Genomic DNA, 27,374 nt, shown 5'->3' with positions numbered 1-27,374 from the left:
GGTTTCACTTCATCGATACGACGCGGGTTGACGAACCTTTATCGGCGATGCCTTGCACGCGCCAGCGTTCCTTGAAGACCTCCGTAACCTTCCCAAAAGGCGTGAGCGTGGCGCGGACGTCCTCATCTTGCACGTTGTGAAGGAGCCAGTAGAGCTTAAGCCGCACATCCTGGCTGGCTGGGTTAACCACGAGGCAGCGTAATGGCTCCTTAACCGTAATGGCTCCGAGGGCCAGCATTTTCTTCATAGCATCTGGGCTTCTGAAAGCAAAAGCCCACACGTGGTTCATTTGGAAAGCCCCCAAAGCGTCAAACTCGGGAAGCAGACCCAGAAAAACCGGCGTGTCTAGAAAATCTTCGACTCGGTAGGGCCTTGCCTTTACGTCTCCGTGAAGAAAGAGCGTGTTGGCCACGCGCATGGTCCTGTAGGCAGAGGCGGCAAAATAACTTGGTAGTCCTGGCTATCCATAGCGGCATTCCTGTTACCGCGGCTCGTCTGAGCCGCAAACAACGCCCCAGCGGAGCAAGGCATTCTGCGTCCGCACCGAACGGTGGCCGGAAGTACAATACTGCGCTACCGAGGCAGACAGGGCACCCGACGAGACACGTCCACTCTCGTTATTGCTATTTTGGACAGAGGTAAAGTAAAATAGCGTGCAGCAGTTACCCCTTAAAAGATTGGAATCTAGTTTCATTATAATGCCCGAATATGAGTGCCCTATCGCGTAAGGCATCAAAAAGAAAGCGCCGCTTTGCCACGAGTGAGGATCGAACTCACGACCTTCAGATTATGAGACTGACGCGCTGCCTACTGCGCTACCGAGGCAGACAGGGCACGCAACGAGACACGTCCACTCTCGTTAGTGCTATTTTCGACGGAGTTAAAGTAAAATAGCGTGCAGCAGTTACCCCTTAAAAGATTGGAAGCGAGTTTCATTATAAAGCGCGAATATGAGTGCCCTATCGCGTAAGGCATCAAAAAGAACGCGCCGCCTTTGCCCCGAGTGAGGATCGAACTCACGACCTTCAGATTATGAGACTGACGCGCTGCCTACTGCGCTACCGAGGCAGACAGGGCACGCAACGAGACACGTCCACTCTCGTTAGTGCTATTTTCGACGTAGTTAAAGTAAAATAGCGTGCAGCAGTTACCCCTTAAAAGATTGGAAGCCAGTTTCATTATAAAGCGCGAATATGAGTGCCCTATCGCGTAAGGCTTCAAAAAGAAAGCGCCGCCTTTGCCCCGAGTGAGGATCGAACTCACGACCTTCAGATTATGAGACTGACGCGCTGCCTACTGCGCTACCGAGGCAGACAGGGCACGCAACGAGACACGTCCAATCTCGTTAGTGCTATTTTCGACGGAGTTAAAGTAAAATAGCGTGCAGCAGTTACCCCTTAAAAGATTGGAAGCGAGTTTCATTATAAAGCGCGAATATGAGTGCCCTATCGCGTAAGGCTTCAAAAAGAAAGCGCCGCCTTTGCCCCGAGTGAGGATCGAACTCACGACCTTCAGATTATGAGACTGACGCGCTGCCTACTGCGCTACCGAGGCAGACAGGGCACGCGACGAGACACGTCCACTCTCGTTAGTGCTATTTTCGACGGAGTTAAAGTAAAATAGCGTGCAGCAGTTACCCCTTAAAAGATTGGAAGCGAGTTTCATTATAAAGCGCGAATATGAGTGCCCTATCGCGTAAGGCATCAAAAAGAAAGCGGCGCCTTTGCCCCGAGTGAGGATCGAACTCACGACCTTCAGATTATGAGACTGACGCGCTGCCTACTGCGCTACCGAGGCAGACAGGGCACGCAACGAGACACGTCCACTCTCGTTAGTGCTATTTTCGACGTAGTTAAAGTAAAATAGCGTGCAGCAGTTACCCCTTAAAAGATTGGAAGCCAGTTTCATTATAAAGCGCGAATATGAGTGCCCTATCGCGTAAGGCTTCAAAAAGAAAGCGCCGCCTTTGCCCCGAGTGAGGATCGAACTCACGACCTTCAGATTATGAGACTGACGCGCTGCCTACTGCGCTACCGAGGCAGACAGGGCACGCAACGAGACACGTCCAATCTCTTTTTTTTTTCTTTATTGCCTGCTTAGACATTAACACACACACAAAAAAAAAAACAAATCCATATACACAGTGCACCCACATCACATCAGGTGGGATGGTCGCTAAAATTTCTTGAGGCACACCAGCTCATCAAGGATGCTAACCCAGTCTGGGGTTTCGCTTTGTGCACGATACACTTCTCGTAATAGTGACATACTTTCAATGAAGTTCTCTCGCGCAGAGCACACATTCACATCAGCATGACGTACAGCCATTCTTGTTTTCCACAAACTGTGGAGACCCAGCAACATGAACATGTCGAACGGTGGCCCGTCATCGCTTTCAACTGGAAGGAACCGAATTCCATAGGGGTTTATGGGGAGTTCTTTTTTAAGAGTGCGCTGCAAGATGTCCCAGTGAAAGACAGCGTCCCAACACTCAATGAAGGCGTGTTCAATTGTTTCAGGCTTTTTACACAGCCGGCAATCGGTAGTCCAGGGTACGAATATTCCTTTCTGTTCTAGCCATACTTTAACGGGGAGGGTGTTCGTGTGTAGGTGGAAAAAGAAAGTTTTCGCAGCAGGTCTTACAGGCATCCTTTTGACTCGTTTCAGCACATCTTTTCCTGGGCCTCCACAATAAACACTCCTATACAGTGGGATAGGTAACATACTGTCAACTAAATCTGCGTACAGTTTCTTTCTTCTCACTGAGCACAAGTACTCCAGCGAAAAACGTGCGCAGAGTATTCTAAAAGATGCAACGACTTCACGATAGTACCCAGTCGCTCTAGTGATAGCACTAGATGTGGACACAACAAATTCAGGCAGTTCTGTTGCCATTTTCGCCTGAATGACCGTACGGAGGAAAACATTTCTTTCATCTCGCAGGAAGATGAACCGCGATAAGATCTGTCTAATGAACAAGTGTGAGAGCCCAAGGCCCCCATTTCGAACTGTGCGAAAAAGATTTGTCCGACTGGATCGCTCCCATGTGGAGTTCCAGATGAAGGTAGCAAACACTCGATGCATTTTTTGAACGTTTACACGGGACATGAACATTACTTGCAGTATGTACCAAACTTTGGCAATTAAAAATATATTGCAAGCTGAAGCACGTGCAAACACTGACAATCCCCGGCCCTGCCATCCTTTTATCTTTTCTTTCATTGATTCTATTTGGCCGGTCCACAACTGTGTCGAGTCCCGATAGTGCTCAAGGGGCACTCCTAGATACAGTGGAGGCACTCTAGTCCACTGCATACCGGCGAATTTTGTGGGTGTCGCGTCCCAGCTTCCATGCCATATCCCAACACTTTTTTCGAAGTTTATCTGGGCACCAGTGTACCTACAAAAGGATCTTGCAAGGCGGACAGCCTCGACCACGCTTTCCCTGTCTTCACAAAAGACGGCGACGTCATCTGCATAAGCTAGCATTTTAACTTCTGCGGCGTGCAGCCTAAAACCACGAATGTTTTCATTCCGTATGACTGCCATACAAAAGGGTTCGAGGTACAGGGCAAAAAGCAAGGGAGACAAGGGACAGCCTTGCCGTACAGACGAGCGGAGTGGCACCCGCGAACTAAGACACTTATTAACTATAAGCTGCATGTAACAGTCTTCATAAGCCATTTTAACGCCATCTACAATGACGCTCCCAACATTACAGTACTGCAGTATAGCGAAAAGCACCTCATGTGACACCCGGTCGAACGCCTTCGCAAGGTCTAGCTGCAACATGGCCACCCGACCCCCAATGGCATCGCAACATTCAAGCACATTCCTTGCAATGTGGGTGTTCGTGAAAATGGTGCGGCCTTTAATGCCACACGTCTGGTGTGGCCCTACAAGCTGCTGAATCACGCTTTGAAATCGTCGAGCCAGTACTTTCATAAATATTTTGTAATCTGTGTTGGTCAGACTTATCGGTCTGTATGAACTTACTGAAAGGAGCTTTTCCCGTTCATCGGTTTTCGGAATTAATACTATGTGCGAAGTCTGGAATGAGGGTGGTACTTTTTTAAATTCATACGCCTCTGAGAGTAGTCGGTGCAATATACACGCAAACTCCTGACTGAATGCCTTGTAAAAAGCGGCGCCTAGGCCGTCCGGCCCTGGCGATTTGCCTGATGGCAGTTCTTCTATCGCCCTTTCAATCTCGGACACAGCTATTGGTCTCTCAAGACTTTCTCTAACGTCGTCATCCAACCTTGGCATCTCGCTCATGAATTCACTCTCGAAGGCCAGTCCAGAAGGAGTCACATTGCCGAACAATTCGCGATAGTGTTCCACAAAAGCTTTCTCAATCGACGAAGCGTCTGACGTCACCTCGTTTTGAAGACGTATCTGTTGGATCTCATTTCTTGACGCGTGACGCTTTTCATCGCTCATTGCCCGTTTGTTTGGTATCTCACCCATCCATAGGCGTTCGCTTCTAGCGCGTATAACTGCTGCTTTGTATCGCTCGGCGTCGATAACTTCAAGCTCGTGTCTTACTTTCTTTACGTTTTCAGCTAATAGATCGTGACCCGCATTTTGTGCGCTTGACAGATATTCTAGCTGTCTTTGCAGCTCTCTTTGTTTCTGTAATTTATCGTGCTGAAGGCTGCTTCCTCTTTCTATTGCAATGAACTTAACTTGAATCTTAAATTCCTCCCATGTGGCAGTAAAATATTCACCCTCATTTGTCATCAACTCTGTTATCTTTTCCTTAACTCTGCGCACAAATGGTTCATCATCAAGCAGCTTTTCGTTGAATTTCCACATGTTCCAGTTGAATCGTGTTCTTTTAACTTTTTCCCCAATCGAGAAGCTTACCAGGCTATGGTCCGTGAACGATTGCGGTGCGACGTTATAACTATTACAAAGGGTGATCAAGTCGTCAGAAACATACACTCTGTCCAGCCTTGCTCGGCTATTTCGCTGAATGTGCGTGTACTGCGGAATCATACCATCAGTGAGGACTAGGCCCACATCTTCTAAGTTGTGGTCTTCAATTAGTCTGCTCAAAAGGAGAGCACTTTTATCGCGAACCCTTTCCCTTTTTAGTCGGTCTTCCGGAGAACACACACAGTTAAAATCACCAAGTAATATGACAAAGCGATCACATTTTAGATATTGCTCGATACATTCAAAAAACAAAAATCGATCATTCACATTGTTTGGCGCATAAACGCATACGAGCCGCCACAAATCGTGAGAAAAAGAAAAATCTACAATAAGCAAGCGGCCAGTTTCAGAAACAGTTACACTTTCTTCAATAATACCAGCACTCTTCCGTATTAACAACGCACATCCGCCTGATGTGCCATTCGCATGGCACACGCACACATTGTAATGCGCCGTGAAAGGCGTCACCATGCGATCGGTCTGCTCTTGGGTTTCGACCTTAGTTTCTTGTAAGGCAACTACATCGAGTTCCTTCTCCATACACAAGCGGCTAAGTTGATACTGCCTCCTTCGCGCTCCAAGGCCACGGACATTTAACGTGGCAACTCTCAGTGCTCTCTCTAGTTTCACCGCCATTTATCTGCAAAAGCAAGCCGATCGCACGGTGTCGCTGAAGAACAAGCGATCCAGACACACTGTAGAAAAATTTGCATGCATAACTTTTGCACTGAAAACCGCCCGATCCACACGCGTACCTTTAGAGCGTACGCGAAGCCCGATTCCAAAAAGGACGCCATCTCTTCACGACGTTAGTCCGGGCGCCCCAGTAGGCGCCGAGTCCTACTTAGGCGGTTTTGCCGCCGGCCGTCTGTCCGGCGGGATGTTTGGCTTCGGGCGCACGGGCACACGACGACCCGCCTGCGCTTTTGGCGGCGGCTCGTCTTTGGCCCCGTTGTCAAGGTTGCCGTCCAGGCTGCCGTCCAGGTTGCCGGTCGAGTCCCTCGCTCTTTTCATAGCCACATTGCTTGCACTCGATTCTTCGACGTCCATCAAGGGAGTTGCCGGTCCGTGCTCCGTGGCGGCCTCCTCGGCAGTGGCGGATTTTGCGGCCGATTCTTCTTTGGCTCCTTCGTTGCATGCCCTTTGCACTGCATCTTTCGGGCTCGTAGGCAGCACATTTACCACCTTCGTGGCTTTAGCAGCCGGCACATAAGGTGTTGCAACTATGTCCGCCGGTGGTACTAGCACGCGGGAAGCCTCATCAACGTCAGCCTCATCCATTAACAGGTCAGCCACGTCCTCTCGAAGCGCAGGTCCTGCGACGGATGCGTAAGTCTTAACACATTCTGTATCCTGGTGGCCGTAGCGACGGCATACTGCACATTTCGGGACGCGGCAGTCACGTCGGACATGTCCGGTGTTTCGGCACTTCAGGCAAAGGGGTGCTCTGCCCGGTACCACAACTAGGGTCTGCTCACCAGCTACACGAAGTTGATGGGGCAGGTCTTCTACGGTCATACCCGTCTTCAGAACCAGGGACACCGCCCGTGTCGACGATGCTTTATCTTGAACTCCTTGAACACGCCACTTTTCATGGAAAACGTCCGTGACCTTTCCGAACGGTAACAGGGCTGTCCGTATATCCTCGTCCGGCACGTTATGAAGCATCCAATGCAACTTCAGCCGCACGGCCTGATTGGCAGGATCAACGACAAAGCACCGATGTTCATTCACCTTGAGGTTCTTGGCGCTTGAAAGCTTTTTCACGCCTTCGTCGCTCTTGAAAGTAACCGCCCAAACGTGGCTCATCTGATACGCCCCTAGGGCGATGACATCGGCAAGTAGGCCTAAGCTAGCCAACGCATCTCGGAAATGTTCCACACGATACGGCCTGGCACGCACATCCGCATGCAGAAAAACTGTATTTAAAACTATCCGACCTGTCGGTAATTGAGGCAGCAAAACTTGGTATTCCGGGTCTTCTGAGGCAAAACTCCTGGTACCGCGGCCCTGCTGGGCCGCTGAAGCCGCTCCTACGGAGCTCATGATCGGCACGTCCGCTCGCTAGCGCGGCAGAAAGCCGAATCCGACACGTCCAATCTCGTTAGTGCTATTTTCGACGGAGTTAAAGTAAAATAGCGTGCAGCAGTTACCCCTTACAAGATTGGAATCTAGTTTCATTATAATGCCCGAATATGAGTGCCCTATCGCGTAAGGCATCAAAAAGAATGCGCCGCTTTGCCCCGAGTGAGGATCGAACTCACGACCTTCAGATTATGAGACTGACGCGCTGCCTACTGCGCTACCGAGGCAGACAGGGCACGCGACGAGACACGTCCACTCTCGTTAGTGCTATTTTCGACGGAGTTAAAGTAAAATAGCGTGCAGCAGTTACCCCTTAAAAGATTGGAAGCGAGTTTCATTATAAAGCGCGAATATGAGTGCCCTATCGCGTAAGGCATCAAAAAGAAAGCGGCGCCTTTGCCCCGAGTGAGGATCGAACTCACGACCTTCAGATTATGAGACTGACGCGCTGCCTACTGCGCTACCGAGGCAGACAGGGCACCCGACGAGACACGTCCACTTTCGTTAGTGCTATTTTGGACAGAGAAAGTAAAATAGCGTGCAGCAGTTACCCCTTAAAAGATTGGAAGCGAGTTTCATTATAAAGCGCGAATATGAGTGCCCTATCGCGTAAGGCAGCAAAAAGAAAGCGCCGCTTTGCCCCGAGTGAGGATCGAACTCACGACCTTCAGATTATGAGACATACGCGCTGCCTACTGCGCTACCGAGGCAGACAGGGCACGCGACGAGACACGTCCACTCTCGTTTTTTTTTTATTATTTATTACCGGTTTTCAATATAACATCGTACATATGAATTTCACACTCATGACACAAATGCAAGCCTCTTGCAAGATGAAACGAAGGCGAGAAACAAAAAAGCGCTACAAAGCCGTCTATCCGCATAGGACTGACGTTGTCAAATTAAAATTCCTTCATGACTGTCAGAGGTTCGAGCCTCGACAGCCAATCCGGTACACACTTTTGCATTTTCTGCATTTCAATAAGTAAGGACATACACTCTCTGAAATACATACGCGCTGGCCGAGCGTCGACGTCGCAATGGTACCCGGCCATGCGAGCTCGCCATATAGAGTGGAGGGCGTTCAGCATAATAAGATCATACGGTACTCCGTCTTCATCTTTAATTGGCAGATACCTGATCCCTTGGGGGTCCACCGGTAACTCCTTTTTCAGCGTTCGCTTTAGCACGTCCCAAAGGAAAACAGCCGCCCAGCAATGCAAGAAAACGTGATCAATGGTCTCCGGCTTCTGACAGATCAAGCAGTGGGATCCCCACGGCACAAGACAGCCTCGTTCTTCCACAAACGTTTTCACAGAGAGCGTTCCTGTGTGGAGCATAAAAAAGAAGGTTTTAACCCCCGGTGGCACCTGCATTCGTTTCACCCGTTTAAGGACGTCTTGTCCTGGCCCTCCACTGTATATGGTTCTGTATAACGGCACTGGGAACACAATGTCGCACACATCATTATACAGTTTTTTCCTTTTAACTTCAAACAGATAATCATTTGGAAAACGAACTGACAGGAAACGCACGCTGTCGACCACTTCCTTAAAATAACCTCGAAGTTTTCCGGTCATGCTTGCCGTACTAACAACATGTGTCGGCAATGCGTTGCTCAACCTGATCTGACATACGGTGCGCAGAAACGGATCTCGCACATCTCGAAAAAACAAAAAGCGGTTGACAAGTTGTCGAACAAAAAGATGCATCAAGCCCACACCCCCGTCCTTCACCCTCCTGAACAAATTTGTTCGGCTACATCTCTCCCATGATGAACTCCAGATGAAGACCGCAAACACTCTGTGCAGCCTTTGCACATTTGCTCTAGAACAATGCAGCACTTGCATAACATAATATAACTTCGCTATAAAAAACATATTACAAATTGTTGCCCTTGAAAAAATAGACTGGTTAGTGCTTGTCCATTTATCCACTTTTTGTTTCGTTTCATTAGTTTGGTTCCTCCAGTACTCATCGCTGCTCTTGTACCTATCGAGGGGAACACCAAGATACTTCGTCGGAGTTTTCACCCACTTGACATTAGCGAAGTACTCCGGTGCTGAAAACCACTCCCCGTGCCACAGCCCGAGGGATTTGCCCCAATTGACTCTGCTGCCCGTGACGTCACAGAAATGTTTTACTACAGCAATTGTTTCAGTCACACTTGGTTCGTCTGTGCAACACACTGCAACGTCGTCAGCATACGCTAGCAGCTTCACTTCGGTTTCTGCTAATCTAAAACCACGTATATTGTTGTTTGCGGTGATCGCTACACACATTGCTTCTATGTAGATAGCAAATAACAGAGTACTGAGGGGACAGCCTTGGCGCACTGAACGCATGATGTTAATGGGGGCCCCCAGAGACTTGTTAACAATTAACCTTGTAGTGCAGTTCTGGTACGCCAAGGCCACGCCCTCAGTGATGATGGTACCGACATTAACATGATCCAGTATGGCGAACAAAATAACGTGAGCAACACAATCGAACGCTTTCTCAAGATCAAGCTGAAGAACTGCAACGCCGCCACCAGTGACGTCACAGCACTCGAGCACACACCGCATCTTATGGATGTTCGAAAAAATTGACCGCCCTTTGATTCCACATGTTTGATGGTCTGCGACTATTTCCTTTATTACGCCTTGAAGTCTAGTCGCTAAGATCTTCATAAATATCTTATAATCAATGTTTGTTAGTGATATGGGCCTATAGGATGATACTAATCTCAGTTTATCTAATTTATCATTCTTCGGAATTAGAATGGTGTGCGCTTTCCCAAAAGAAGGTGGCAATGATTTCTGCACGTACGCATCATTAAATACTCCTACTAATATAGGGGCCAGTTCTCTTTTAAATGTCTTATATAACGCCGCACTGAGTCCGTCTGGTCCCGGTGACTTGCCCAAGTTCAAGTCGTCGATTGCCTTTTCGACTTCCCTCTCCATTATTTTCCCTTCTAATCGCTCCTTAGTTTCATCACTCAAACGCGGCATGCGATGCAGAAAGTCTGCTTTGAAACCCTCTAAATTCGCTTCCTGAAATGCAAAGAGCGACTGGTAGTACTGGAAGAAGGCGTGGGCTATGCTCTCGTTATCGTCAACAACGGCTCCATCGATTAAAAGGTTATCGACATGGTTTTGTCGTCCGTGAGCCTTCTCTAACCCGAGCGCCCTTTTAGTGGGCGTCTCCCCTGCCGCTAGTGAATCTGCTCTTGCTCGCACGATGGCACCTTGGTAACGTTCTTTGTCGATCTGTTCAAGCTTTTCCTTGACGCTCCGCACGTCGTCTTTGTACAGACCAGGCTCTCTGCACTCAAGCGTTATCAGCTGCTGAAGTAGTGTTCGCAAACCCTTTTCTTTATATTCCCTCTCAAATTTAAGACAACTTGACCTTTCTATGGCTTTCATTTTAACCTTTTGTTTAAAACATTCCCACTTTTCTGCTATTGTTTCAGCTGCATCTTCGCGTATTTCATTAACAGCATCCCGTACTCCCTTTACGAAAGATTCATCATTTAATAACAACGCATTCATTTTCCAGATCTCCCAATTAAACGCATGTTTGCTTTTCCCTATACCGACATTACATTTTACGAGACAATGATCTGAGAACGATATGGGTACTACACAATAACCGTGGCATCTTGGAATTGTATCCAGTGAAATGTAGATTCGGTCCAACCGCGCATGGCTACTGCCCTGAAAACGTGTGAAAGTCACATCACGCCCCCCTTCCAGACACTCAAAAACGTCTTCGAGTTCATTTTCACTAATTAGTTTTGATAAGATTTCACTGCTTCTGTCCCGCACACCAGCATTATTGGCTCTATCTCTAGCGCTCATTACACAATTAAAGTCTCCTAGCAGTATAACGCGCTTATCACATCGAACATACTGCGAAAGGTTCGAAAAGAAAAGGGCGCGCTCGTCTACTGAATTCGGCGCATATACACATATGACGCGGAACTGAACATCACACAAAATAATATCACAAAAAACAAGCCTTCCAGACTGACAAGAAAAAATACTTTGAATGTGCAGTCCAGGCAGTTTCTTCACAAAAAGAATGCTCCCCCCAGCGGTGCCTAAGGCATGGCTTACCACAGCAAAATACCTGGTCGTGAAACGGCGCACCATGCTCCCGGTCTCCTCCTCCCCGTCAACCTTAGTCTCCTGGACGGCTAGTACGTCTATATCGTGGTCAGTGACCAACCGTAGCACCTGACTTTGCCTACGACTAGCCGCCAACCCTCTCACGTTTAAAGTGGCAATATTAAGGGACGGTATCTGTGCCATGTTGAGCTAAAGAAAAAAGTAGGCCCGGAGCATGGTGCTTACCGTTCACGACCAGCCCTCGGCTAGCCGCCTCCGGGACCTCCCGGCTTCCCGGCGTTGTTTGTGGGCGCCACTTTGTCCGCAGGCTTTCTCTCAGGTGGGACGTTCGGCTTTGGTTTCAAGCTCGTGTGCCTCCCAAGAGGTGTCTTTGTCGGCGGCCCTTCGCTGGTGCCGGTCGCACCGTCGTTGCGGTCCTTAGTCTGGTCATGGGGGCGCTTGACTGGCGCTCCAAGAGTCGAAGTCCGGTCGCAGTCGAGGACGGCCTCCTCCTGCTGCATTGCCGTCGCATCGTTGTCGGGCGGGTCCTCACTACTGCTCCGCGTAGACTGGACCTCAGCGGTCGCGACCTGCAGCATCCCACTCGGCTTCACGGTAGTATCAGCCACCTTGCTGACCACGCCCAAAGGCGTCGTCCCACTGGCTGTCGCTGTCGAGACCTTGTCTAGCGTTCCTTTAGCAGCGTCCTCCGCTTCGGCCACGTCCATGACGTGCTCTGCCGCAACGTCACTAGCTACTGGACCTGTTACGGTGGCATAAGATCTTACGCAGTCATCGTCGACGTGGCCGAAACGTCTACATAAGGTACATCGGGGGACTCTGCACTCACGGCGGACGTGTCCCGTGCCGTGGAAGCGCAGGCACTGCATCGCTCGACCGGGCACGACGACCAAGGCCAACTCTCCGCCGACGCGTATCTGATGTGGCAGGTCCTCCACTTTCATGCCGCTTTTCAATTTGAGAATGACGGTCCTGGTGGTTGAGGTCTTCGTTGCCATGCCTTCGACGCGCCATCGCTCCCGGCTCACCTCCTCCACCTTGCCGAACGCCGCGAATGCCGTCCGAACGTCCTCGTCGGCAACGCCGTACAGCAGCCAGTGAAGCCTTAGCTTCACCTGCTGATCCTGCGGGTCAACGATGACGCATCGTCGTCCCCTAACTTGAAGTTCCTTAAGGTCCAGCATTCTTCTTGTGGCAGTCGCATCGTTGAAGGTCACTGCCCAGACGTGGTTGATCTGGTACGCCCCTATGCATACCACATTAGGCAGCAGGCCCGTCGACAGAAGGGCGTCCCTGAAATCTTCCACCTTGTACGGTCTCGCACGTACATCACCGTGCAAAAAGACGGTATTAATCACTACTTGACCTTTAGGCAGTTGCGGCAAAATAAATGCATAATCCTTATCGTCGTTTAGCCTGGTTCCGCGGCCAGAAGTGGCCGCTGTCGCTGCTCCACTGGAGCCCATGATTCTGCTGACCGCTCAGCTCGGCTGCCGGAAGCAGAATGAGATTATGAGACTGACGCGCCGCCTACTGCGCTACCGAGGCAGACAGGGCACGCGACGAGACACGTCCACTCTCGTTATTGCTATTTTGGACATAGTTAAAGTAAAATAGCGTGCAGCAGTTACCCCTTAAAAGATTGGAAGCGAGTTTCATTATAATGCCCGAATATGAGTGCCCTATCGCGTAAGGCAGCGAAAAGAAAGCGCCGCCTTTGCCCCGAGTGAGGATCGAACTCACGACCTTCAAATTATGAGACTGACGCGCTGCCTACTGTGCTACCGAGGCAGACAGGGCACGCGACGAGACACGTCCACTCTCGTTATTGCTATTTTGGACATAGTTAAAGTAAAATAGCGTGCAGCAGTTACCCCTTAAAAGATTGGAAGCGAGTTTCATTATAATGCCCGAATATGAGTGCCCTATCGCGTAAGGCAGCAAAAAGAAAGCGCCGCTATGCCCCGAGTGAGGATCGAACTCACGACCTTCAGATTATGAGACTGACGCGCTGCCTACTGCGCTACCGAGGCAGACAGGGCACGCGACGAGACACGTCCACTCTCGTTAGTGCTATTTTCGACGGAGTTCAAGTAAAATAGCGTGCAGCAGTTACCCCTTAAAAGATTGGAAGCGAGTTTCATTATAATGCCCGAATATGAGTGCCCTATCGCGTAAGGCAGCAAAAAGAAAGCGCCGCTTTGCCCCGAGTGAGGATCGAACTCACGACCTTCAGATTATGAGACTGACGCGCTGCCTACTGCGCTACCGAGGCAGACAGGGCACGCGACGAGACACGTCCACTCTCGTTAGTGCTATTTTCGACGGAGTTAAAGCAAAACAGCGTGCAGCAGTTACCCCTAAAAGATTGGAATCTAGTTTCATTATAATGCCCGAATATGAGTGCCCTATCGCGTAAGGCAGCAAAAAGAAAGCGCCGCCTTTGCCCCGAGTGAGGATCGAACTCACGACCTTCAGATTATGAGACTGACGCGCTGCCTACTGCGCTACCGAGGCAGACAGGGCACCCGACGAGACACGTCCACTCTCGTTAGTGCTATTTTGGACAGAGTTAAAGTAAAATAGCGTGCAGCAGTTACCCCTTAAAAGATTGGAATCTAGTTTCATTATAATGCCCGAATATGAGTGCCCTATCGCGTAAGGCAGCGAAAAGAAAGCGCCGCCTTTGCCCCGAGTGAGGATCGAACTCACGACCTTCAGATTATGAGACTGACGCGCTGCCTACTGCGCTACCGAGGCTTTTTTTTTTCTTTATTACCTTGTGATGAACATTGTACAAACATAACAGCAAACAAAAATACATCAAATCCCTAGCCATTCGGCTAGTTCGTATCTTTTAAAATGGCTTAATTTTGCCTAATTCATCAAAAACTGTAATCCTCTCCGGAGGATCCATTTAGGGCCTTATAAACATCTCTAATATAAGTTACAGCTTCTACGAAATAGTGTCTTGCCGATTGGGGATACAAATGCGCATGTCTGATGTCCATTCTTGTTCGCCAGATACTGTGCATGCACATGACCATGAACATGAACATATGACTGGGTACTCCTTCTGGTTCAGCACAAGGTATGTACCGAATTCCGAAAGGTCTTAAAGACAGATCTTTTTTTTTAAAGTCCCTTTAAAGTACATCCCATAGGAACATCGCGTCATGGCAGTCAAGAAAAACATGTTCAATTGTTTCCGGTTTTCTACAAATATAGCAATTGTTAGACCATGGAACGAAAAGGCCTTTGCTGTGTAACCATGGTTTCACAGGTAGTGTGCCGGTATGCAGTTGGAAAAAGAAATATTTCATTGAAGGTTTCACTGGCATTCGCTTAATACGCTTGAGGACGTCACGCTCAGGGCCCAGCTGGTACAACCCACGGTACACAAGAATCGACAAAAAACATCAAGCAGGTCTTTGTATAAACGCTTACATGTCACACTTGTTAGGTACTCATAGGAGAATCTTCCCCTAAGAATCTGCACCGAAGATCGTAAACTTCTCGTAAATAGCCATATAAGACTGCTGGCCTTAAACAATACGTTATATTACGTAGTGTGGCAAGGAATCCTGTAACCTCACTTGTATTACAGTTCGAAGAAAAACGTCAGCCTGTTTACGCAAGAAAAGAAATCTAGTCACAATCTGCTTGAAAAATAAATGCGATAGTCCCAAGCCCCCGTTTCTAACTTGATGAAAAAGGTTGCAACGGCTCATGCGCTCCCAAGAGGACCCCCAGATAAAAACTGCAAAGACCCTATGCTGTTTTTGTACAGAAACTAGTAATTCCTATCACCTGCAGCACATAATACAACTTAGCAATTAGAAACACATTACAAACAGCGGCTCTTGAAAACATAGAAAAATTATGTCCCCCCATTTTTCTGTTTGTAACTTAACTCTTCCTGCTTCTTCTGCCCAATTGTCCTTGCTATCCTTATAATGTTTCAGTGGAACTCCCAAATAGCTATCCGGAGTGGCGTTCCATTGTATGTTGCACAACGTGTCTGGAGCGTGTTGCCAGTTGCCATGCCAGAAGCCAAAACATTATGAACAACTAATCACGCTTCGTGTTGCTGTACAAAAATCCTTAGCCTTTTGTACAACTTCACGCACGCTTTTTTCATCTTCGCAAAATGCTGCTATATTGTCAGCGTAAGCAAAGACCTTAACTTCAGTATTGAAAGAAGTGTAGCCCCGAATAATTGGATTTGCAAGTACTTTTAAACAAAAGGGTTGGAGGTAAAGATCAAAAAGGAGGGATGATAAACAACCGCCTTGTTTTACAGAAGTTTCAACGCAAATACTTTCACTCAGTTTGCTATTAATCACAAGTTTCACTGTACATTTGTCATACACCATTTTCACACCCTCTAGAACTGAAGATCCTACATTGACGTGGTTCAGTATAAGGAACAATATTTCGTGCACGACTCTGTCAAATGCCTTATTCAAATTTAGTTGAAGCATAGCAACTCGATCCTGCATGACATCGCAAGATTCAAGAACAGTTCTTGCTACATGGATATTTGTAAGAATAGATCTTTTAATTCCGCATGTCTGATGCGGACTTACAATTGACTTTACAACATTTTGGAAACGGCGAGACAAAACTTTCACGAAGACCTTATAATCAGTATTCGTTAAACTTATCGGTCGGTATGTTTCTACTGAAAGCAGTTTGGCCGGGTCATTAGTTTTCGGAATGAGCATGACGTGGGATGTTCGAAAGGACGGTGGTGTTAGTTTCTTTTCATAGCACTCTTCAATAACTCGGTGTAGAAATTCTGCCATTTCACTTTTGAAGAACTTATATACAACTGTCCCGAGACCATCTGGGCCAGGTGATTTACCAGGACTGAGATCGTCTATGGCCTGCTCAACTTCTGCGACTGTTATGGGCCTTTCAAGTGACTGTTTTGTCTCGTCATCAAGACTAGGCATGAGCGGCAGAAAAACACTTCGAAACCTTTCAGTATCGCATGCTTTATGACTAAAAGTTCTCTGTAATATTCAACAAAGGCGCGCTCTATCATTTCACTCTCACGAGTAACGTCATTTTGAAAACTGATTTCACTAATTTCGTTCGATACTGCATGTCTCGTCTCATCGCTGAGCGCGCGCTTTGTGGGCGTCTCACCCAACCATAACCGCTCGCACCGCGCCCTTATCATTGCGCCGCGATACTTTTCTGTTTCTATGATCTCAAGCTTCGCCTTCACTTCTTTTATTTCTTTCGAGAACAACCCGGCCTTAGATTGTCTGCGCTGACCATGTAATCTAACGCAATATGCAGCTGCTTTTCTTGCTGTTTTTCTTTCTGCCCTAATATACTTGCTCTTTCCAAAGCGGCGATCTTGAAGTCGATCTTGAACTGTTCCCACAACGCTACAAAATTACATGTTTGGTTCAGCTGCATACTGTTTATATATTCCTTTATCTTTGCAACAAAAATTTCATCCTTTAGTAATTTCTTGTTGAATTTCCACAACTCCCAGTTGAACTTTGACACTTTTTTTCTTTGCACCTAAAGTAATCATGACTAAGCAGTGATCACTAAAGCTCACATGCTGCGCATGGTACTGGGAACACAAAGGTACAAATTCAGCAGGCACATAAATTCGATCCAATCTAGCATGAGACACATTCTGAAAGTGAGTGTATCTTGCTTGGTCTTCATGCGTCAACACTAAGCCAATATCTTTGACTTCATTCTCCTCAATCATTGCGCGTAATGTTTCTGCACTTTTATCTGTATGGTTTCTGTTACTAGATCGATCTTCAGGTCGACATGCGCAATTGAAGTCTCCAAGAAGTAATACACTCCTTCCGCCTTCTAGACAAGGTCGCACAGTATTAAAACAATCTTGCCGCTCATTGATTCTATTCGGTGCATAGACACAAAGAGCACGCCAGGCAATTTCAGCAAACACAGAATCACAAAATACTAGCCGGCCATATTCACTACTAGACACAGATTCAATAACCCCAATGCTTTTCCGAATAAAGATAGCACAACCACCGGATCTACCAACTGCATGACTCACGCATACATTATATCTGCTATGGAAGACTTCAACCATTTTATCAGTAAGTTCTTCACTCTCGATTTTGGCCTCTTGGACCGGTAACAAGTCTACATCATTTTCTAAGAGAATGCGACTTAGCTGGTATTGCCGTCTTCGTGCAGAAAGGCCTCTTGAATTAAAAGTTGCGATGCACAAGGCATTTCTAAAGTTTACCGCCATATCAATTTGGGATTATTGCCAATATTTTACTCACTTCTTTTACGTCAAACAGGGGCATGGGCTGATAAGGCTTCCATATATGTGGCCGTTCCAGGGTATTAACGCGAACAAGTACTCCGCTGACTGAGCGGGGTTGTACAAGGGAAGAAAAAAAAAGAAAAAGCCGCCGCTAAGAAAACGGCAGTTTTGAATTAGTCCGTCAGGCCGGCGCAAGGTTTGGCGGTGGCTTGAAAGGCTGCCGTCTGGACGTTGCAGCCTTTGTGGGAGGTTCTCCGATGCTTGTTCCATCACCTCTTGCAGAGGTGTCTCCAGTTTCCTCTCGGGTTCTCTTTGCAGTTCCGCTGCCAGACGCTGCCATATCGACAACTGTGGAAATTTCCTCTGTGGCTTTCTGGTTTTCCAGAAGAGAATCGCTGCTGTGGTCTTGGGTGTTGTTTGCGTCTTCTTTCGGTGTGTCCAGGCTCACTACGGTAGCGATAGGCCCAGGGTCTTTATCGCTGCTCGGCTCGTTGGCGTCTCCGCCTGGGGTGTGCAGAGGCCCTGCTGCCTCAGTCTTTCCTTCCTCGCCATGTTCTTTGGTAGCTTCTTTTGCATCAACTGCGTCCATCATCTGCTCGGAAACCAAATCCCTCCGGGCTGGACCTGCTGCGCTGGCGTAGGAGCGCACGCACTGGCTCTCGTCGTGGCCATAGCGACGACAGAGCCCACAACGTGGAACACGGCACTCCCGACGTATGTGGCCGAAGCCGCGGCACCGGAGTCAGAGCGGCGCTCTGCCTGGAACGTGGACGGGTGCGATATCTTCAGCAACACGCAATTGATGAGGCAAATCTTCGAAGGTGACGCCCACTTCCAGTTTTAGTGTTACGGAGCGCGTTGTTGAGCCTTTATCAATGCATCCTTTCACCTTCCATTTCTCTCTTGTGATTTCAGTCACCTTTCCGAACACCGCCAGAGCCGTTCGCACATCGTCGTCCGGCACACCATAGAGTAGCCAGTAGAGCTTCAGGCGTACTCCTCTGTCGCAGGGGTCTATAACCATGCAGCGCTCAATCTTGACATTGAAGGTGTCTGCAGCCAGTATCTTATTTCCTTCCTCGTCCTTGAACGTCACTGCCCACAGGTGATTCATTTGGTACGCCCCAAGGGCAACCACCTCCGGCAGCAGTGAAAGACGGTCGAGTGCGTCGCGGAAATGCTCGCAACGATACGGCCTTTCCTTTCGGCAACCATGCAAAAAAACCGTATTCAAGACGGAATCACCTGTGGGCAGATGCGGCAAAACAACCTGGTAATCTTCAGCCTGTTTGTCAGAAGACCTAGTTCCGCGGCCATTGGCCGCTGTAACCAATCCGAAGGAGCACATGCTTGCACAACCGTTTACTGTGGTGGCCGGAAGTGGAATGACTGCGCTACCGAGGCAGACAGGGCACCCGACGAGACACGTGCAGTCTCGCTAGTGCTATTTTGGACAGAGTTGAAAAAAGTAAAATAGCGTGCAGGAGTTACCCCTTAAAAGATTGGAGTCTAGTTTCATTATAATGCCCGAATACGAGTGCCTTATCGCGTAAGGCAGCAAAAAGAAAGCGCTGCCTTTGCCCCGAGTGAGGATCGAACGCACGACCTTCAGATTATGAGACTGACGCGCTGCCTACTGCGCTACCGAAGCAGATAGGCCATCCGAAGAGACACGTCCAGTCTCGTTAGTGCTATTTTGGACGGAGTTGAAAAAAGCAATATTGCCTGCAGCAGTTACTGCCTACTGCGCTACCGAGGCTTTTTTTCTTCTTTATTGCCGGTTTGCAATACATACAAATATGAACAAAACACGGCGAGAAAGAAATAAAAGCGTCTGCCACTCTGAGGCTGACGCGAGGTATTTAAAAGCACTTCATAGATGCCAGCTCATCTAGTACTGAAATCCAGTCATTGTGCTCGTTTCTTGCCTTGTACACTTCCCGCATGAGGACCATGCTCTCAATAAAGTTTTCCCTTGAAGACTGAACCTTAATATGCTCATGACGTATCGCCATTCGTGTTTTCCATAGACTGTGTAGACACAATAACATGAACATATCACGAGGGACTCCATCGTCATATGAAGTAGGGAGAAAGCGGATTCCGTACGGCGTCACCGGTAGCTGCTTTTTTAAAGTTCGTTGCAAAATATCCCACACGAATACTGAGTCTGGCCGATCCAGGAACATGTGCTCTATTGTTTCTGGTTTTCCGCATATTAAACAGTTGACTGACCATGCTACAAACAAGCCTTTTTGATCGAGCCATGGCTTAACCGGTAGCGTTTCGCTGTGAAGTTTAAAGATAAAGGACTTGGCTGACGAGCGCACCGGCATCCGCTTTACCCTTTTTAACACATTTCCTCCATTTTCTATACAAAACTTGGTCCTATATATAGGTGTAGGCAGCAATGTGTCGACATCTTTGTAGAGTTTCTTTCGCTTAACATTGCTTAAATACTCTAAAGAAAAACGCGTGCACATGAATTGGTACGCCCATACAACTTCACGCAGAAAGCCCTTGATAGTTGTTCTCGCTAGTCGTGTTGACACAAAATAATTTGGTAAAGCGTCACTCAGACGCTCCTGAAACAATTAATAAAAATTAATTTTGTTGATCGCGCAAGAACATAAAACGTGAAACCACTTGCTTCAAGAACAAGTGAGCTAGGCCCAGGGCTCCTCGCTTAACCGATGTGAACAAATTGTTGCGGCTGGTACGTTCCCACACAGATCCCCAGATAAGTACGGCAAATTCCCGGTGCAGTTTTTGTATGCTCGTGCTTGATGCGCATAGGTCCTGCAGCACGAACCAAATCTTGGCGACGAGAAAGAGGTCGCATACGATTGCTCTCGCGAATATGGAAAGGTTCTTCCCACCAATTCTTTTTTTGTTTTTTTCCTTTACTTCTGTGCATTCCTCTTTTTAGTAATCTTTCGTGTCCCGAAAATGCTGTAGCGGTACACCGAGGTACCTCATAGGGGTATTCGTCCACTGTACACTCCCCATTTCACTGGGAAAATGTTCCCAAACCCCATGCAAGATTCCTACTGATTTTCCCCAATTAATGACACTTCCTGACATTTTACAAAAACTTTTGGCCACATCAACCGCTTTATTAAAATAAATTGTAGGGTTTTACATGCCAAAACCACTTTATGATTATGAGGCACGCCGTAGTGGGGGACTCCGGAAATTTCGACCACCTGGGGTTCTTTAACGTGCACCTAAATCTAAGTACACGGGTGTTTTCGCATTTCGCCCCCATCGAAATGCGGCCGCCGTGGCCGGGATTCGATCCCGCGACCTCGTGCTCAGAACCGCTTTATTAACGCTTGCTTTATCCCGGCAGAACACTGCTACGTCATCTGCGTATGCTAGTATCTTTATTTCACGCGTGCCTACCCGATAGCCTACCATTTCACTGCACAAAAGCACCTTTAAACAAAATGGCTCTAAATATAATGCAAAAAGCAAAGGTGGCAAACAGCAACCTTGTCTCAAAGAAGATTTGTGTTGTACATTTTCTGATAATGTATTAATAATAATATTCTTAGAAACTATTTGATCATAACACATTTTAACACCTTCTAATAACATACATCCAACGTTCACATGTTCAAGTATAAGAAAAAGGATTTTATGCGCCACCCTATCTAATGCCTTTTCCAGGGCCAACTGCAATATTGCCACCTTCTCTGAAAAGGCATCACAACACTGAAGGACCGTCCGTACCACATGAATGTTTGTCATAATAGACCGTCCTTTTATTCAACACGTTTGGTGTGGTCCAACTAACTTCTGTATGACCGACTGTAGTCGCCTCCCTAGAACTTTCGTGTATATATTGCAGTCTGTATTTGTAAGGCTAATGGGACGATATGCCCGCACCGAGAGCAGAGTTTGAGGGTCTCGACTCTTTGGTATTAATACCACATGGCTCTGACGAAACCAAGGTTGTAGAACTTGTTTCTCATATGACTCATTAATTAACTGATGCAAAGTTATTGCCATTTCCTTTTTCAAAGCCTTATAAAAAGCGGCGCCTAATGCGTCAGGCCCTGGCGCTTTACCTACAGCTAACTCATTTATTGCTTGTTCTATTTCTGCGATAGTAGTTGGCTGCTCAAGGTTGAGCCTTGCGTCCTCATCCAACTTTAGAAGAAGCCTTAAAAATTCACTATCGAAATTTTCCGAGTGCTCGCGTTTACTGCCTAACAACTCGCTGCAATATTCATAAAAAGCCAGCTGAATGTGTTGGTTTTCATGCACAATTGCGTTTGCATATGTGATGGACCTTTCTCCTTTCGTGAAGCGTAGCTCTTTTCGTCCGACAGAGCACTTTTGGTCGGTACTTCACCGCACCATAATCTTTCTGCGCGCGCACGTATAACCACCCCTCGATATTTCTCTTGATCGCCGCTTTGTAACTGAGCATTTACTTCTTTTATTCCCTTCGCAAAGCTACCTGGGCCAGCACCTTCCTTTGTTAAGTAGAAGTTGACACTGCAACTCCTTTTCCTTTCTTTGTTCCTCCCGTAGTAAGCTTTCCATAGCCTTTAACTTCGTTTCCTGCTTGAAGCATTCCCATGCTTCTGCAATACTTTGATGGAACTTTTCTAATAGGTTTTGAATATGATCTTTAATTTTCTGAACAAAAACATCATCATCTAGTAGTTTAGAGTTTAATTTACACAACGCCTAATTAAATTTTGGTTTTTTAGGGCCCAACGCAAACATAACTAAACAGTGGTCACTATATGACACGGATTTTACCTCATAGTTACTACACATTGGAATCAAATCAGCAGACATATACACTTGGCCTAATCGTGCATGGCTGACTCCTTGAAAATGCGTTAACCTTGTATTCGTACAATTTCCCATGACATAGCCCACATCTACCAGATTCACTTCGCCAACAATTTCGGCTAAAAATTGCGCGCTTGCGTCGTGAACCGGCGAGCGTAGCACTCTGTCCTCAGCGTAACACACACAGTTAAAATCCCCATCAATAAAATGTTGGTTTGACAATTCAATTGGCTTTTAAGGCATTGAAAGAAAACCTTGCGTTCACATTCCTTGTAAGGTGCATACACACATATCGCTCGCCACTTCACTGCTCCAATAACAAAGTGGCACACTATTTGTCGGCCATTAGCATCACAAACCATGCTTTCAATACCTACGTCCAGAGAACTGCGAACAAAGAGGGCGCACCCACCAGACCTCCCTACACAATGTGACACACACACATAATACCCTGGCCGAAAAGCCGCTACCATACGTTCCGTTCCTGCTTCACTTTCGATTTTAGTTTCTTGCACTGCGATAATGTCAAGATCGGTTTCCATGAACAGCCTGCTTAGCTGGTACTGTTTACGTTTAGAACCATGGCCCCTTACATTTACGCTTCCAACACGTAACACGACATTGGTGGAATTCATTATGTGATGAAGAAGGAAAAAGACCGGTCAGGACCTACATTCACTGCACATAACTCGCTGCACACTCACGTTTACCGGCATAGCGCAGCGAAAACCATCCTCTGGACTGTCGTTGTAGGATGCCATATCTATGAATTTTTATCGCGAAACTTGCGTCTTGTTGCAGTCACCCGCTACCCCACCGTTCCCCAACAACCCCGCCCCCCACCCCACAAAAAAAAGTAAACGAAAAATGGAAAACGTCTGTAGGCACATTCTCATGCTATGTCAGCGTTGACGCCGACGGTTTCCTATCGCGCGGCACATTCGGCATCGGCTTCAAAGTTGGTCGCCGGACATTGGTTGTCTTCAAAGGCGGCTCTCTTTGAACCGCTTTGATTCTCCCCGGTTCGCCATCATTGCTCTTCTCAAGGGACCTCTTCGGCGCCGCACCGCTTGGGCCACTGGTGTCCATAGGCGTTGCCTTCTCCGCTTCTGTCTCCTTTTTGTCTTTGCTGCTATCCTTTGTGGCGACCTTAGTCACTGCGTCCTTGGCAGACGGTTCCGCGTCCGCCGCTACTCTTTGCACTTTATCGTCCTTTCCATGCTTGACAGTGCCGCTGGCTCCGTCAGGCGTAGCGAGGACTTTTGCCTTTGAGCCTTGCGTAACGTCGGACCCACCAGCCGCTTCCTCGGCATCAGCGGCATCCATGACGTGCTCTTGTAATACCTCGTCAGACTTTGTGGGGCCTGCGATGTTCGCACACGTCCGCACACACTGGCTCTCGTCGTGGCCAAAGCGCCGGCAAATAGAGCAGCGCGATACGCGACACTCCCTCCTGATATGTCCCATGCGGTTGCACCTCAAGCATAAGGGAGCCCTTCCAGGGGCCACGAGAAGTGCCATCATACCGGCTACTCGAAATTGATGTGGCAGATCCTCAATGGTCACGCCCGCCTTCAGCTTCAAGGTTACGGTGCGCGTTGTCGAACCTTTGTCCGTGATGCCTTGCACAAGCCAGCGTTTGTCTGGTCACGACACTGGCTTTTCCATATGCTGCGAGTGCCGCGCGGAAGTCTTCGTCTGATCTCCTGGTTAGCCGGGTCCAACACTATCTTTTACCTTAGCTTCGCCGCACGCCAACATTTTTTTCGTAGACACCGAGTTCCTCAACCTAACCGCCTAAACGTGGTTCATCTGGAACGCCCCCAAGGTGACAACCTCGGGCAGTAGTCCCAGACGAGCCAGCTTGTCCCGGTAATCTTCTGCGCGAAATGGCCTTGCCGTCACGTCCCCGTGAAGGAACACAGTGTTCAAAACGCAGGGTGCTGTAGGCAATTGCGGCAAAACTACTTGGTATTCCTTGTCTTCATCGGCAATAAACCTGTTTCCGCGGCTCGTCTGAGCCGCAAGCACCGCCCCACCGGAGCACGTCATTCTGCGTCCGCACCGAACGGTAGCCGGATGTAGAATACTGCGCTACCGAGGCAGACAGAGCACACGATGAGACACGTCCAGTCTCGTTACTGCTACTTTGGACGGAGTTGAAAAAGTAAAATAGCCTGCAGCAGTTACCCTTTAAAAGATTGGAATCAACTTTCATTACAATGCCTGAATATGAGTGCACTATCGCGTAAGGCAGAGAAAAGGAACAACCGCCTTTGCCCCGAATGAGTATCGAACTCACGACCTTCAGATTATGAGACTGACGCGCTGCCTGCTGCGCTACCGAGGCACTTTTTCTATTTATTGCCGGTCTTCGACACAGTATACGACAAAAGTACACAAAATATATTGTGCGCCAGAAGGCACAAGTGGCCTAGCGGCCACTGAGGCCTGGCCTTGTCATCTTTAAAATTCCCGGAGCTCTACCAAAGGCTCCAACCTTGACAGCCACTCAGGAACATCTGTTTGCACTTTCAAAGTCTCCAGGAATCTGTGTACGCCTTCGCGGAAATACATACGTGTTGGTCGCGCGTCCGGATCACAAAAATAGCCAGCCATTCGGGAGCGCCATATACTGTGGAGACCCATCAGCATAATCTGGTCAAAGGGGACGCCATCCTCATTATCGGTTGGCAGGTACCGGATCCCGTGAGAGTCTAGCGGTACTTCTTTTTTAATGGTTCTTTGGAGCACGTCCCAGAAAAATACCCCTTGCCAGCAATGAAGAAAAACGTGGTCTATTGTCTCAAGCTGCTTGCATATAAGGCAGTGGGAACCCCACGGTAGAAATAAACCCCTTTCCTCCAGAAAGGACTTAACAGTTAAAGTTCCAGTGCGTAACGTGAAAAAGAAAGATTTGGCTCCCGGCGACACCTGCATTTTTTTAACTCTTTTATAACATTGCAACCTGGGTCTCCAGAGTGTATGATCCTGTTCAAAGGCACTGGAAACAGCGCGTCACAAACAGCCCTATACGATGTTTTCCTTTTAATGCTACTCAAATACTGCATAGCAAAACGTACACTTAGAAATTTGACACTTCGAACAATTTCTCTAAAGAAACCACAAACACTTCTTGGAATACATTGCGTTGTAACGACATACTCAGGCAAAACTTCCCCGAGTCTTTGTTGACACACGGTGCGCAGGAATGGGTCTCTAACATCACGGAAAAATAAAAACCTGTTTACAATCTGTCGCACAAACAAATTTCCCAGTCCTAAACCACCGGCCTTCACCTGCCGAAACAAGTTCGTGCGGCTGCACCTCTCCCATGTGGACGCCCAAACAAAGACAGCAAATACACGGTGCAACTTCTGCACGTTTACTCGGGAACAATGTAGCACTTGCATTGCTTACACAACTTACTAATGAAAAAAATATTGCACACCGTAGCTCTTGCAAACACTGATAGATGAGCGCTTGTCCATTTGTCCGCTTTTTCTCGCGTCTCTTGCAGCTGCGCTAGCCAGTAAGGATCAGTGTCTCCATAAAATTGCAGCGGCACCCCCAAGTACTTCGGAGGCGTTGTCACCCAAGCCACGTTGGCAAAAGTTTCTGGGGTTGAAGGCCATTCTCCGTGCCAAAATCCCAGGCACTTATCCCAATTCACCCGACTTCCGGTTAGCTCACTGAAGCACTGCACCCTTTCAACTGTTTTACTAACACTTTCCTTGTCCCTGCAAAGAACTGCAACATCGTCTGCATAAGCAAGCAATTTCGCTTCGGTCGCTTGTAGTCTAAATCCATGAATTTCATCGCTTTGCATTATGTTCAGACACAGTGCCTCAATATATATATCAAACAACAGAGGGCTGAGGGGGCAACCTTGGCGCACCGAACGTCGTACGTTTACGGGGGCCCCCGCCAACTTATTAACAAGTAGCCTCGTAATGCAGTTACGGTACGCCAAGCTCACTACCTCCCGGATGACCGAACCTATATTGATGTAGTCCAGGATGCAAAACAAAATACAATGTGGCGCACAATCAAATTCCTTTTCCAAATCTAATTGTAGTAGTGCGACACGTGCATATGTGGCGTCACAGCATTCAAGTACACACCTCGCTTTGTGAATGTTGTAAACGATGGAACGGCCTTTGATCCCACACGTTTGATGAGGGCCAACTATTTCGCCTATAACACTCTGTAATCTGCTGGCAAGAACCTTCATGTAGATTTTGTAGTCTACGTTTGTCAGAGCGATAGGTCTGTATGACGATACCTGCTTAAGTTTATCTACTTTGTCGGTTTTCGGAATAAGTACAGTATGTGACGTTCCAAACGACACAGGTAAAACATTTATTTCATATGCCTCATTGAATACCGCAGTCAGCAATGGAGCTAGTTGCTGCTTGAAAGTTTTGTTGAACGCTGCACTCAAGCCATCAGGCCCAGGCGATTTACCAGGGTTTAAATCATCTATTGCACGCTCTACTTCCTGCTCGCTAATGGCCGTGTCCAGTCTTGCTTTTTGTTCCTCGTCTAGTCGTGGCATAGCCAGCAGAGACGATTCTTTAAACCGGTCCAGGTTGACATAACTCAAATCCAACGATGTCTGGTAATACTCAAAGAAAGCTTGCCCGATTTCTCTATTATCTGTTGCGGTGCGACCCGCCCATTGTACCTCAGTGACATGGTTCCTTCTTGCGTGCGCTTTTTCCATCCCTAGCGCCCGTTTTGTGCGCGTCTCCGCGACGGCAAGATGTTCAGCTATCGCGCGCACAAGCGCTCCACGATAGCGTTCTTCATTAATTTCTAGTTTTTGTTTTATTTTCCTAACGTCGTTCAGGTATAATCCCGGTGCCTTGCACTCCAGAGCTAATAATTTTTCTAGCATAGACTTTAACTGCGTTTCATTTAGTTTTTCTTGGTACCGTATGCAGCTCGCCCTTTCAATTCCTTTTTCTTTGATCTGTTGCTTGCACAGTTCCCATTCCTGTCCCAATTCATGTACTCCCCCTCCAGTGATTTCACTAATTTCTTCCTCCGCTGCCTTAGCGAATTCTTGATCATTCAGCAGTTTGTTGTTTAACTTCCAAAGATCCCACTGAAAACAGCTGCTTCGCTTTTTTGCACCT

At 47.7% G+C, this 27,374-nt stretch overlaps 1 protein-coding gene and 16 non-coding genes across 17 annotated transcripts; all 17 read right to left on the bottom strand.

The window, feature by feature from the left end:
* Nucleotides 1-752: 752 nt before the first annotated feature.
* TRNAM-CAU (transfer RNA methionine (anticodon CAU)) lies at nt 753-825 on the bottom strand. The gene has a single exon. It is a non-coding gene; the product is annotated as a tRNA-Met (tRNA).
* Nucleotides 826-995: 170 nt separating this feature from the next.
* Nucleotides 996-1,068, bottom strand: TRNAM-CAU (transfer RNA methionine (anticodon CAU)). Its single transcript has one exon. It is a non-coding gene; the product is annotated as a tRNA-Met (tRNA).
* A 170-nt stretch (nt 1,069-1,238) lies between these two features.
* TRNAM-CAU (transfer RNA methionine (anticodon CAU)) lies at nt 1,239-1,311 on the bottom strand. The gene has a single exon. It is a non-coding gene; the product is annotated as a tRNA-Met (tRNA).
* Nucleotides 1,312-1,481: 170 nt separating this feature from the next.
* On the bottom strand, nt 1,482-1,554 carry TRNAM-CAU (transfer RNA methionine (anticodon CAU)). The gene has a single exon. It is a non-coding gene; the product is annotated as a tRNA-Met (tRNA).
* Nucleotides 1,555-1,724: 170 nt separating this feature from the next.
* TRNAM-CAU (transfer RNA methionine (anticodon CAU)) lies at nt 1,725-1,797 on the bottom strand. The gene has a single exon. It is a non-coding gene; the product is annotated as a tRNA-Met (tRNA).
* Nucleotides 1,798-1,967: 170 nt separating this feature from the next.
* On the bottom strand, nt 1,968-2,040 carry TRNAM-CAU (transfer RNA methionine (anticodon CAU)). The gene has a single exon. It is a non-coding gene; the product is annotated as a tRNA-Met (tRNA).
* Nucleotides 2,041-2,136: 96 nt separating this feature from the next.
* Nucleotides 2,137-3,281, bottom strand: LOC142574385 (uncharacterized). The gene has a single exon (XM_075683481.1). It carries the CDS (start codon nt 3,220-3,222, stop codon nt 2,176-2,178), a length of 1,047 nt encoding a protein of 348 aa, XP_075539596.1. The 5' UTR covers nt 3,223-3,281; the 3' UTR covers nt 2,137-2,175.
* A 3,899-nt stretch (nt 3,282-7,180) lies between these two features.
* On the bottom strand, nt 7,181-7,253 carry TRNAM-CAU (transfer RNA methionine (anticodon CAU)). Its single transcript has one exon. It is a non-coding gene; the product is annotated as a tRNA-Met (tRNA).
* Nucleotides 7,254-7,423: 170 nt separating this feature from the next.
* Nucleotides 7,424-7,496, bottom strand: TRNAM-CAU (transfer RNA methionine (anticodon CAU)). Its single transcript has one exon. It is a non-coding gene; the product is annotated as a tRNA-Met (tRNA).
* Nucleotides 7,497-7,663: 167 nt separating this feature from the next.
* TRNAM-CAU (transfer RNA methionine (anticodon CAU)) lies at nt 7,664-7,736 on the bottom strand. Its single transcript has one exon. It is a non-coding gene; the product is annotated as a tRNA-Met (tRNA).
* Nucleotides 7,737-12,859: 5,123 nt separating this feature from the next.
* TRNAM-CAU (transfer RNA methionine (anticodon CAU)) lies at nt 12,860-12,932 on the bottom strand. Its single transcript has one exon. It is a non-coding gene; the product is annotated as a tRNA-Met (tRNA).
* Nucleotides 12,933-13,101: 169 nt separating this feature from the next.
* Nucleotides 13,102-13,174, bottom strand: TRNAM-CAU (transfer RNA methionine (anticodon CAU)). Its single transcript has one exon. It is a non-coding gene; the product is annotated as a tRNA-Met (tRNA).
* Nucleotides 13,175-13,343: 169 nt separating this feature from the next.
* Nucleotides 13,344-13,416, bottom strand: TRNAM-CAU (transfer RNA methionine (anticodon CAU)). The gene has a single exon. It is a non-coding gene; the product is annotated as a tRNA-Met (tRNA).
* Nucleotides 13,417-13,585: 169 nt separating this feature from the next.
* On the bottom strand, nt 13,586-13,658 carry TRNAM-CAU (transfer RNA methionine (anticodon CAU)). The gene has a single exon. It is a non-coding gene; the product is annotated as a tRNA-Met (tRNA).
* Nucleotides 13,659-13,828: 170 nt separating this feature from the next.
* Nucleotides 13,829-13,901, bottom strand: TRNAM-CAU (transfer RNA methionine (anticodon CAU)). The gene has a single exon. It is a non-coding gene; the product is annotated as a tRNA-Met (tRNA).
* A 5,098-nt stretch (nt 13,902-18,999) lies between these two features.
* Nucleotides 19,000-19,072, bottom strand: TRNAM-CAU (transfer RNA methionine (anticodon CAU)). Its single transcript has one exon. It is a non-coding gene; the product is annotated as a tRNA-Met (tRNA).
* A 5,438-nt stretch (nt 19,073-24,510) lies between these two features.
* TRNAM-CAU (transfer RNA methionine (anticodon CAU)) lies at nt 24,511-24,583 on the bottom strand. The gene has a single exon. It is a non-coding gene; the product is annotated as a tRNA-Met (tRNA).
* Nucleotides 24,584-27,374: the final 2,791 nt, after the last annotated feature.

Source organism: Dermacentor variabilis, chromosome 3 (assembly GCF_050947875.1).
Source record: "Dermacentor variabilis isolate Ectoservices chromosome 3, ASM5094787v1, whole genome shotgun sequence".
Lineage (NCBI taxonomy): Eukaryota > Metazoa > Arthropoda > Arachnida > Ixodida > Ixodidae > Dermacentor > Dermacentor variabilis.
This window is presented reverse-complemented; position numbering and strand designations above follow the sequence as displayed.

Bases quoted from the DNA above. Each gene is read 5' to 3' on its own strand.
- LOC142574385 (XM_075683481.1), bottom strand. From the start codon at position 3,222: ATGAAAGAAAAGATAAAAGGATGGCAGGGCCGGGGATTGTCAGTGTTT.